Below are 12,281 nucleotides of genomic sequence, written 5' to 3'. Positions count from 1 at the left end.
AAAGTGGTTTATTTGCTTGAGGCAGAACGCAGGAGAGACTGAGGTGCTGCCAGTGCCTGAGGCCCTTGCAGTGGCCAGGAATCGACTGGCTGGAAATACGTCCAGATGATCCCAGTGGGGGAGCCAGGGCTCTCGGATAAAGAGGACGGTGAAAAATCCTAAGGCTGTTGCCAGTTTCACCTGAAGGAAAACTCTTCCACACATCGAACAGGTTAACCCGGCTGCCCCTACCAGGTTGAAACACCAGACAAGCATCTGGGCGCGCTGGTCTGCCTGTCCGCTGGTGGTCTCGTCTTTGCCTCTGGGAAAGAGGGAGATCCCCAAATCTGGCACACATCTGGCCAGCTGTGCCCCAAGAATGGTGCGAGTCAGTGGATATAATGCTTTCAGCTCCCTAAAAGCAGGTTGCAGGAACTCTAAAACACAAGATTTGCTTATGAATCATTGTTTCAGTGTGGAGTAGCATTCTGGGTGCGAGTAATATTTATGCTTAAACCGTAATACCAATTTGTATGATGCAGTGGAGATAAATGCTTCTGTGAGGTTTAAAACTTTTTAGCGTCTTCGTGGCCATAATGTAGAACTCAAGCACTGCGCGTAGTAAAGAATTTGCAGTTAATTGTGTGTCTAAGAAATAAAGCATACATTCATATTTTATACTTTTGTATGATTTGAGCAGCCTGAAGTGCTGCTCTTCCAACAGTGTGTAATGTAAAAGGAAAAATAAATATTTGGAGCATATTTGTTTGGAGGTTATCATACATGCATGAAGTCATGTATTCACAGTTCAGCTGTGTTTATTCCAACATGCAAGGCTCCGGACCTCATATTTGACATATTGACAGTAGTATGTCAAGATGCCTGGCTAGAGGGTATGTGCCTGGTACGTGCTAGAGGGTTGTGTTTGTAACAGAAGGCATGGAGGATGAACGTGGAGGGTCTGAGGGCTGCGCTTTCTGCCCGGACAAGGGGAAGTAAGGCACAGTTGCCGAGCTTGGGGTTTTACAAAGTTTCATCACACTTGATGGCTGCCTGAATTCTGCAGCTGCTGGAATCCAGTCATTATCAGAGAATGTCCAACTTTGTTTAAACAAATAAATAATCTAGCCTTTATAGTCCCAGAGAAAATGGAGATCATGAATCCTAAGTGAATCCTCACATTTTTTCTCATTTCCAATTTATAAACCGATCTCAGAATAGCTCTGTGTAGACAGTGTGTGGGAAGCTGCATGATGCTTAAGTTTCAGTTGCTTGAGTTCGGTGACACTGATGAAGTCTTGATTTTGCCCCATCTTCCTCCTTTCTCCCCACACACATTCAACACATGCATTACTAGTATCCAGCAGTCTGGTAAAGGATATTGTAACTTGCTTGCAGGATGACTGAGAGAGCGGAGAAAGGAGCAGCGCACAATGTGCTCATGCTGTATCATAAACTCCCTATGGAGAGAGAAAGGAGATTTTGTTCCATCAAGTAAAATGTATGACTCCCATATTATTGTAGACTGGCTATTTTATATTCAGGGTATTTTTTTCCCCTAAACTTGGCAAAGCCACTGATCATCATTGCAGATTATGTACATGCCAACTTTCTGAAACAAAACAGTTTGAAAATACTGAAGTGGCAGAATGTGTCAGAACCAGTTTAAACACCTTTTTCCTATTCTTGGGTAACAAAGCTTCTTTAGCTCTTCCAAAAAAATATCACTTTCAGAGGGTATGAAACATAAAGCAATTACATTGAGAAACATTTTCAAGTTTAAAAGCGCAGGAATGTAAGGTCTTTGCTAATTGGAAGCGCTATTAAGGTACCTCACTGGTATAGTAACTATGAAAACAGCGAACAGCACTAGAACAGTTATAAAAGAAAAACATGCCTGCTTCTGTCTGACTTCTCAGGTGATTTTGTAGAATGATTATTTTGAGTGTGTTTCAGTCTCTGCATAATCTAAAATTTTTAAGGTCAAAGGTGTATTCCTTTGGATGTATATTTTTCCCCCCAGAGGAAGATGTGGTTAGTTTGTTTTCTAATGGTTTATCCTTCATGAAGGTTGTGGGGTGTTCCTCCACAAATTCTAAATGTCTCCAAGGGAGGCTCCATGCAATTCAGTGAGATAACAAAATACAAATCTTGGGTGTAGTTGTAAGCTGAAGAGTGTGAGCTGTCACACTTCTCCAATCCCCATAAGTTGTTTGGCTTTTATCTTCTCTGTGATTTTCCCCTCAGCTTTCTGTAAGCTATGTGAGGAGGATAGACTATTTGTCGGGGCTCTTCTGGCTGAGACTACCGAGTGGGGCCGTAGGCTCTGGTCACAGTATTTCCATCCATTGCTCCTCTTCTGAAAACTGAATGAAAGACCCACACAATTTTCTTAAAAATGGCTTGTTAAAAAACAGAAAAATAAAGCTTTTACAGAAATTACACTGTGTGCAATTAGGAGAGCCTAGGCCTGGGCTTCCCAGATTTATAGAAAAGAGAGTAAGCTGCTGGAGAGTAAGCTTTCTCTCCCCCATGCTTTGAACTGGGTCATGCTCTTGACCTGCGAGAACATCCCTTCTCCAGGTATTGATGGCGAGAATCCTTTATCTCCCTGGGGCCAAGGCAGGGATCTCCATGTTCATGTCTGGGCCTCACTAGGGGACTGCTGTGGTGACCCCAAAACCAGGAGGCTGTTATGTTCTCCTAGTTTCTCTATTTGCTCAGCATTCCCAACTCAAAGGCTGATGTCTGTCCTTTCACTTGCATTTCTGTACGTTAATTCAGGTGATACTCTTTTATTTGCATTGCTGCTGTTTGGTTAGACTGGGGCTGGCTCAGGCCTGATGGAGGCATCAGCATATTACTCCCAAACACCACAATGGCAGCGCAGAGGGGTCTCTTTTGTTATTTCTTGTTTGAGTTTCCTTTCTGCAAAATGAATGCTTACTGGCCAAACTTGGTGTGATTGCTAGTATCTGAGACAAATAAGGGGAAAATCTCTTTCTTGGTGAATGCTATTTTCCCAGTTCTCTGAATTTTTACTGTTTCAAAAGCTGTGCCACAGTGATAGCTGATTAAGGATAATGACCATACTGGAGAAATTAAACAAGTAAATGAGTAACCAAGTGGTGCAATGAAAAACAAGTGTTAGTTTGCTCAGAGACGATAACACCACCTTCTTTTGTTTTTAGGTGTGGCTCGATCTTTTGAAGCCTGTAATGAAACAGATTAGAAGTAAGTACTTCCTTGCTGTCATTCTTTGTATCGGTCTGAGAATGGTTGAATAAATGAGGGCTCTGTCAATTGGTAGCATTATCCTCTCAATTTTCTTTAGTGAATTTTGCTTAGGTTTTTTTTTTTCTTGGTTCTGTCCTTAAAAGATGTACTGTGTGTGCTGTCAAATTATGTCTCAGCAACAGTTCTACAGAGCACATAGACATTGATCACATCTGGTTTTGCCTTCTATATTGAAGGGTTTGAACCAGTAGCAGATTTTGGAAGGTGTAGTCAGTCACTAGACGTGTGGAACTGAGGCAGTGGTACCAATGGAAGGAGCACTTTTGTAGAGAAAAAAGCATGCCACAAAAGCAGCATGCAGTGCTGAAAGGTGGCAGTAATCAGGATGGGAGGAAAAAAAGCTGAAAGAAATGATTAATGGGAAAAAGCTAGCTAATATGTTACAGCTGCCTGGGACATTGCCACAGAATCTGGAAGTGTCTTAGACCAAGAGGAGAAAATAGTTGGGTTAAAGAAGTCAGGGAATGTCAAGGAGGGTGGCTGGAGAGGAAAGGACGTTGTGAATACCTAGCAGCCTTGGGAGGAGGAGAAGTGGACAGGAAGGGTTTTGATGATTTTATTGCTTTATCAAATGTCAGCAAAGTACTTCGTTTATTGACATATGCCATGAAGTTTATGTTTCCATGGGCACCTCTCCAGAGCACATGACCAGATATTAACCAGTCATATTAGTATGAGTGGATTCTGTGGAAACTCTCCCTCTGACAAGAGAGAGGTACATTGCTCCTTTTGTCACGGGTCATGTTTGTAAGAGTTCTGAACAAATATGCCGCTATTAAAACGGAAATAATAATTTCCTAGTGGACTTGAAAAACAATGTATTTTAGTACTGTCCTGTTGAGAAACAAGGATGATAGACACAGGTAATGCATTTTAGTGGATCAGCTGGTGCAGTAACTAAAAACAGGCTTGGTTTTGGCAGAGTATCCCTCCACCAAGTTATTGTTCTCTTCTATTGTGCATAAATTTATCGTGTCATTTTTAAGTAACCTGAAGAACATCAAAAATACTAACCCAGGATGGAGGTTAGCCTATATCCATGCATTGCATATTCCACAAATCATCCATTGTGCATTATTCTGTATAACAAAATTCATCAAGCATTTTACAAATGTGTCACTATTTTTCTTTGACATTTCCCCTAGGACCAAAGCACGTTGTTGTAAAATTTGTGGTAAAATTCTTCCCACCTGACCATGCTCAGCTGCAGGAAGAACTGACAAGGTTAGTAGTTGTGTAACTGAATTTTTTTTTTTTTAATGTCTAGTGGACAGAACAAAGAACATAGGATTTGAGGTGACTGGGTGACAGTTGATGGCTCCTTCTCAGTACTACCTTGATGCTATTTGCACCACCTTTGAATGCACCTGAAAAATGGGAACATAAGACTGTGTTGCACGCTATGCTAAAAGGTTCTGCAGAGGGCAGGAGTCCTTTGCCTTCTTGGGTTTGGGGTCCTGGGAGAGCTTTTCTCTCCTCAAGAGAAGACAATTCAGAGTCCTCCAAGCCCCTTTGGCAATAGTGTTGGACGGGACCTGGACTGAGTCATGAGTTGGTGCCCTAGAGACCTCTCTGTGCAGAGGGACACTTGCAGCTCTGCACCCACCTTTGGGAGAGAATTGTTTTGCCTGAGTTGCCCCAGCTTCTGTTCACAGAGCCAACACAAATGCCAAAGGTTTGTGGGGTGGGAGAGTAGCTTCTGAGATGGAGAAATGGAAATGTTTGACTGAAAATTAAAAGTAAGAAAGAAGTAGAGAAGAGTGTACATGTATGCAGAAAGAGTACCTTAAAGGTGTGTTTATTTTCAGTGCTCTTTACAAACTTGATTTAAACTCTAAATTTCTCACTGCATAGGCACAGATAGAAGAGTCATATTTCCATATGAGTTAACATGTATATGACAGACCTGTTAAGATACGTGCTCACTAGCAGGTCCTTTTTCAATCCAAAACATTCGATTTCATTGCAGTATTTCTTTGCTGAAACTTTTCAACTCTTCTTCTGATCTACAGTCTTTATCTTTTGTAACGCAATTTTTTCTGTTCTGATTCAGTATTTTCACTATTAGTTTTTACTTTTAATCCTCCCACAGGATGCAGTCCTCTTTTGCAAAGAGCTCTTGTATCTATAGAATGTGCTTTACAAGGAACAAGTCAGCCTTCATGGTGTTCTGCAAAAATGTGTTCTGCATTTATCTCTGTCTTGTTTTATTTTGGTAATACAGCAATGGAATGGAAAAAAATGATTGATATCCCCTGCTGGCCTTGATGTAGGAAGAATGAATATTTACTTGAAAGGCTAAGGAAGAATAATAAAGGTCTGAATGAAAAGTTGTAATGTTATGCTACTAATGAAGATTTTCTATTTCTGAGTAGATATTCTGCATATCAGTTACTTAGTACAGGCACTGTAAATTGATTTTAGTGATCTCTTTTTACACCTGGAGACATCTCTTTAAATCTTAATGATCTTATCCTTTTCTGGTTAGCTTTTTAAATGTGTACACTAGGGACCTTGTATGTGTATGTACACAGCAGTCCGTGGGATATGAAAGCGTATCCACAGGGAACAGCTTCATCACTTGGAGAGAAAACGAAGACATCATTTTGGTGCTTTACTCTCCTGCTAGGGTGGATTCTGTATGACTAGGCAGAGATGTCTGTCTCTCTCTCTCTCAGCATATCTCCTCATTTCTAGAAAAGAGAGAGAAAGAGAAGACACTGTGCAAGTCTGAAAAGAATGTTTATTTAGATCTGCTATATTATTTCATGTGCAATGTGTGCTGGTTTTCAGACTCCTCAGCAGGGTTATCCACATAATTTGTAGAAGTCAAATCAAACTAACATGATTTGTGTGCTTGCTTTCATATCAGCATGATAAAGATCCAAGTTTCTGTACTTCTGGTAGAGGTATTAGTGTCTTTTCTTCTGAGAAGAGTATGCTATAGGTGAACTTTTCTCATGAGAAAATCCCATCTATGTTATTTAGAATAAACCTCTGATTGGGAATATCTTCATATTGAAATCAGATGAGAACAGCTGACTCAATAGAAAGAAGGCAGTTTTTATCTGGTAAATTCAATGATGGTGCTAGCGACTTCCAAGATGCGGCCATCCCCATTGTCACGTGGCTCACAGCTACAAGAGAAATTAAAAATTACAGTTGTTCACAGTGGTTTAGCTTTTGTAAAGGAGCGCTCTGCTAATAACATTAAGATGTGATATATAAACCCTGTGACTGCATAAAGGAAGCTCTTGTGGTGTGTACCTTTCCCATAGTATATGCTCCTATTACTCTCTTTTAAGTCCTTTACTCTGTCCTTTTTATATCATATGTAATATATGCAATGCCTTTTGTAATGCCTTTGGACCATCATTTTTAATATGAAGGAATGAGTTATTCTCTGAAATAATGGTCAGTTTGATATGATGTGCTGCTGTCCTACACAGCTATAAGTCTGTAATCCCTGAACACTGTAGCACCTCTTTCTGTTGCTGATAGACACAAATAGACAAAAACATGTCATACAAACGCAGCGTTAATGTTGCATGGTTAAAATCTCCCAAGGTGCAGTAATGAAGTATTTGCAGTTGGCCTGCTCACTGTATTTCAAAGACGTGAAAAACCTGTCAACCTTGCAGCTCTTCATGAACTACTGTGGTTCAGCTGTGTAACAGCAGTACCGCTGTGGAACATGTACCACTGAAACTGCCTTGTCCAAGGTATGTTGCACGCCAAGGACTGGGCAAATGTTTATAACCAGATCAAACCCAACATGCTCGACTTGATTTGCTCCGTGGATCCATTTCATGTGTCCAACCCATGGTGCTTCATTGTCTTTTGTAGTATAAAGCTGGAGATCCCAGAAGATGGGGTCTGATCAAGTTATGTGTTTACAGAAAACAGGCTTCCTCACAGAGGAACTGCAGTCATTGGAGGACTTGTTAATATGTCTAACCAATTCAGGTTACGTTTCTCCTACAGCTACATTTATTTCTAGGAAAGCTGCTCTTAAGAATTTAACGCTGAGTGGGACTAAGCAGTTTTGATTCCTGTTGAAGCTAGTAGAAACTTAGATGCCGAAATAATGTTGTGGACCTGTGGTGTCTCTGCACTTCTGTTTCTTGTCTATAAACTGTCTGTGTAGAACTGCCCTACATGACTGAGAAGGTTTGGAAATGAATATGTTAAAAACGGTTGATGCACCAGTGACATAGGTGGTGGGACCACAGAAGTATCAGAGCTAGCTTGAGATGTTCAGTCAGGATCTTCTTCCTCATTTCCAGGTGATTGCCAAGGTGGAAGTTTAAAGTTCTGCTTGCTTTCTACGAGGACCAAGTGATAACTCCTAATCACTGTTTTTTCTGGCATTTCTTCATAGTTACAACAAGCTCCATTATCTAGTGCTGCTTGTTGTGCGGTTGCTGAGTGCATAATCACTGTCACATTGCTTCCACTGTCATATCCCTTCCAGATCTCATTGCTCTGTTTAAAAGAGAGAGAAGGAGAGAGAAAAAAAGGGATATCTTGGTTTTGCAAAGCAGCTGCTATGTAAGACCCTAAAGGTTGTGATACAGTATCTATTATGTTTTATTTTGCCTCTGAGCTTACAAAAATCGGATCATTTCGCTAGATTCCAAAGAGTAAAAGGAACCTGTTGGCAAAAACTGAGTCAGTGTTGAAATACTTTCCCTTCCTTCCCTCGTGCTGTGTATAACTCTTTGTTCACTTTTATTTTGCAGGTACCTATTTGCATTGCAAGTGAAGCAGGATCTGGCACAGGGAAGGCTAACGTGTAATGATACCAGCACTGCCCTCTTAGTCTCACACATTGTACAGTGTAAGTTCCCTTTCTCCTTTTCAGGAGGAGAAACAGGATGATTGGCTGGACATGCTTCACTGGGTTATCTGTTAGTAGCTGCTGGAGAAAGAGGGTCAAGCCACATGAGCAATTTATTGCATTTCTTTTTAATGGCATTAAAGTACAGGTAACTTATTATTTCAGATAAAAAGCTCCTGGACACTGGATTTGCATTTTTAAAGCACTGCCTCTGACATTCTGACAAGGCTCCTTTAAAAAGCAAATTTTGCAGGCGGCTACAAACAGGTTGAATTCTTTTTCTGATTTTCTGTTTTATTATTTATATTTAACATTGTATCATGTCATCAGAGCGTTCAAATTCCTGGAGATCTGTATGCTGTCTAGAGAATGTAGTAAATAAACATGCTTAGAATGCCAGACTAAATCAAAGCCCTGAGAGGAAACTGGTAGGGAAGAAAGAAACAATAGATTTTAAGCTCGTTTTTTATCTGAAAGAATGCATGTTAAAACTGTTCAGTAGAACCATACATTAACTTTTTTCATCATATCGAAGCTTCTTTTATCTTCCGAATCACTTGAAAGGCAATATAGGCTTTCCATTTCAAGAGATTATGGTTACTTCTATTGAGAATAACAGTAGGAAGAAACACTTAGCAGTATGTATAAGCCTTGATGGAAATATCTGGTCATAATCGATCATTGTTTTGAATGGCCATTGTACAATGCATTATTGCATTTTTCCACTGAAGTGCTGTTTGGTGGAGATTGCTGTCAGCAAAGATGTTCAGAAATACCTTAGTGATCAATAGACAATTCTCATGATCCTTTGTGAGAGTCTCTTTAGGCGTTAGGATAGCTTCTTGTCAATCATTGTTGGAAAGGAAAGGCAGATATTGTATGGTTTTCTATTTGGCGGGGTCATCATTGACCAGTGTTACGGAGGAGCAATAAGAAGTTGTACAGCATCCTCTGTGAAATTCTGTATTCCTCATATCCTTCTAAAGCGGAATATTTTTGCAGCACAGACTAAAAAAAGAAAATCTTTGGCTAGTTTGCTTGTTGTGTCTTTTAGTTTTTTCCTGTTACTGTGTTCAGCACACCAACTATATGTCTCCTTTCTGACTTTTCATCTCCATGATAGTTTGGGGAAATCGAGTATCCTATGGCTTCCTACTAAGTGTCTGTGCAAAGAAATGTTGGGGAGAACATACCCTAATGCTTGTGTGTCTTCATTTGACATATTATTTCATGATCATTCTCTCTTGAGCTTTATAATTCTGTATGTAGTATTTTCCTTATCCCTTCTACTTAGATCCTAGTTCATGTCTTTCTTATCTCTTACTGATTACTCCATTAAATTCTTCATTGAGCCATCTACAGCCCTGGTGTCTGAACTGCTCTGTGGGCAACTACTAGCTCGTCTTCCTAAAGCAACAGCATAAGAGGATAAAATGCCAGGATGTCCATTCATCTTTATGAGCTTCCCCTTTTTTCTCCTTCCCTCCTTTTTCCCCCTTTTCCTCCTCACAGTCAAACTCAAATTTAACTCCGTGTTTTTCAAAATTCTTCCATTATACACCTGACCATTCCCCCTTGGACACCTGTGCAGGCAGGCTTTCTCTCCACATCTGGGCTACAGCATGTCTAATTTAATTTTAATGTCCAGAAAAACGGCAAATCACCACCTTATGTTCTGAGATATGTTACGCTGTGCATAAGTAATTGTCCTCAAATAAGGGAAATGATCGTGATGGTTTTGAACTGGTTTTAGTTTTTTGTCCCCTTTTGCCCATTTGTAGACTTGAGGTCCAGAGCGATTGGAGTAGTGATTTTAGGAATCAAATAGTATTCACCTTATGGAGGGTAAGGGAAGATGGTTCTGTACTGAAAAACTGAGTTTTTCCGTCTTAGCAGAAGGAGGGAGGTAAGAGATTAATCATTCAGACAGAAGACAGCATTCACAGAATCTAAACTGCAATTTTAGACAGAGCGTTTTGTACCTTGTTGTACACCTGCAGTGCTGCTTCCCTCATCCTCCCCTGACTGCAAGCTGCGCTTTTTGTGATGTTTATGATTTTGTCTCCTCCCCCTTTTTTGTGTAACTATGTTTGCTGGAAACCTCTGCTAGACCTTTGCAATTGTCTAATTTACGTATCCATCTTGTGTCTTGTAAAGATTTTTCTGTGAAAATTGGCTCTGATAGAAGTATATAGCTGTCTCTTACCCACATGGCTCTCTTCTGTATTTATTTTATCTTTGGCTTATTATTCAATAGCTAAAAATACTACACATCTGTCTGCAATAAAAATAAAACTTGACAGCTGGTAATAGTAATGATATCAAAGTGGAAAGACTGAGAAGGCAAGAGGTTAGGTATTGTGTCTTATCAGCACTGTGCCTACCAGCAGTTTCCAGGAGGAATATCTGATTCCAGAAGCCTTTATATTATGGATGCAAGCTTATGCTGATGTTATAGACTGTTATTTAAATAAAATTATAGTGTGACAGCAAATAAGTTTCTGTTAAATTAGCATGCATATGACCGAATGGATTGTATATATGAAGGAATCTACATCAAAATACCTTTTAAACATTGTGGAAAGTGTTAAAAGTGTGAGATTACTTTGATACACTGAATGATGTGGAAGGTGAATGTGTGAAGTAAGAAGATGGACTGATAAAATGAAAAAAAGCTGAAATATAAAGCATTAGACATACCAGAAGTACTAATGCAGACAGAATACAGAGAGTGGTATGAGGCACCTGCAGGACAGGAGAAAAGAGAGTATCAATGAAGTCAGTCTTTGGCTAAAACACATGAGAAGATTTTAAAGAAGAGTTATATGAGACTGTAACAGTATTCAAAATATAACTCCTCCTCTTTCTAGAGGGAGTGCTATTAGAAAGGAATTTAAGATGAAGAAGGAGGGTTAGAGAGGGAAGAAGGAAAAGCTGTTAAGTACAGGGGTCAGAGAGAACAAATTCAGAAGTAATTTAAAATCCAAGAGAACAATCTTGATAAAGGATTTGCAGTTGACAGATGCAGAGATCATTATAGAAATCATGTGGTGGGGAAGGAAGAGTCTTCTGTACTCTTGACTCTGAAAGAAGCCCTACAGAAGGGGATTTAAGTACATCTGTATACAGGGATATACAAGGCAGGATACACGTTTTAAAGAGTCGAGGCCCAACTTACGTCATTAGAGGCAGTGCAAACTTAGCAGGCTTCTGGCTTCATTAAGATGGAAAATAATCTTTTATTTGAGTTAAGATTAAAAATGGACCCCGAAGATTTGTGACACTAAGGGCAAGTAAGATTGGAATGATGGAGCTATTTCTGAGATGGGGACGAAAGGGACCTTTCTACCAAGGAGGGTTCTCAAATATTCCTTAACAAGAAAGTCTGTAGTCACATATCACAAGGAATGATTCAGAGCAGATGGGATGAGGAAGGGAGTGGGAATCAGACAATTTCGATTATCAACTCTTTTTCCGCCCGTGATCTCTCTGACCTCCTAAGTATTAAAAGTAGTCATGTGGCTGCAACCAATCTGGGTTGAAGGGTCTTTCATAGGTGCTCGTGTTCCTAATCTTCCTTGCCTATGCGAGGTTGTTGATCTCCTCTTCCTCGTTTGCAGATATATCTGCTCCCAGACAAAATTCTGTCAAAAATCACCTGCAGTGTCTTAAACATCAATTTAAACCTTTCTTTTTTCTAAATCAGCTCATGTTGGACAGAATTGGATTAAGGGACCATTTATATGTGCAGAGCTGGGGTGGTGGTTCCCTCAGGTGAGCATGAGGCCGGGATCTGAGCCTGGGTCCGTAACATCCTGGGTCAACTGCAAAGCAATGTGTCTGACTGTAGCCTAAATTTAATTTGAGGGAGCTACATTTTAGTTTCACTTAGGTTATTAGGGTAGCAGCCTTTGTTGTAGTATTGTTCCTGTTGTTCCAGCAGGTCTGCAGGTAGAGGATGGTATGTTGTTCTCTTTAATAACTAATAGTAAGATTTTCAGAGGCATTCTGAGAGAACTAGGCGAGAAGATAGTAATGTGGTACCCACACATAGATTGCCCAACCCCCCAAAAGGAAATCTCACTGAATGGGCTGGAAAATGGAAGGTGAGTGTCACATACTGTTGCACACATACTATTGAATAACTGCAGCAGATGGGAGCAAC

The 12,281-nt window shown here is 40.1% G+C and overlaps 1 protein-coding gene across 8 annotated transcripts in view; it reads left to right on the top strand.

The window, feature by feature from the left end:
• FARP1 (FERM, ARH/RhoGEF and pleckstrin domain protein 1) overlaps positions 1–12,281 on the top strand; it is a 216,115-nt gene that overhangs the window by 144,972 nt on the left and 58,862 nt on the right. For all 8 annotated transcript variants that reach the window (XM_068928599.1, XM_068928609.1, XM_068928602.1 and 5 more), the window contains 3 exons: positions 3,171–3,213; positions 4,422–4,500; positions 8,019–8,116. In XM_068928599.1, coding sequence (XP_068784700.1) covers positions 3,171–3,213; positions 4,422–4,500; positions 8,019–8,116 — 220 coding nt within the window. The remainder of the gene's footprint in view (positions 1–3,170; positions 3,214–4,421; positions 4,501–8,018; positions 8,117–12,281) is intronic.

This window comes from Struthio camelus, chromosome 1 (genome assembly GCF_040807025.1).
Source record: "Struthio camelus isolate bStrCam1 chromosome 1, bStrCam1.hap1, whole genome shotgun sequence".
NCBI lineage: Eukaryota > Metazoa > Chordata > Aves > Struthioniformes > Struthionidae > Struthio > Struthio camelus.
The sequence above is the reverse complement of the archived record's forward strand: the minus strand, read 5'-3'. Positions and strand labels throughout refer to the sequence as shown.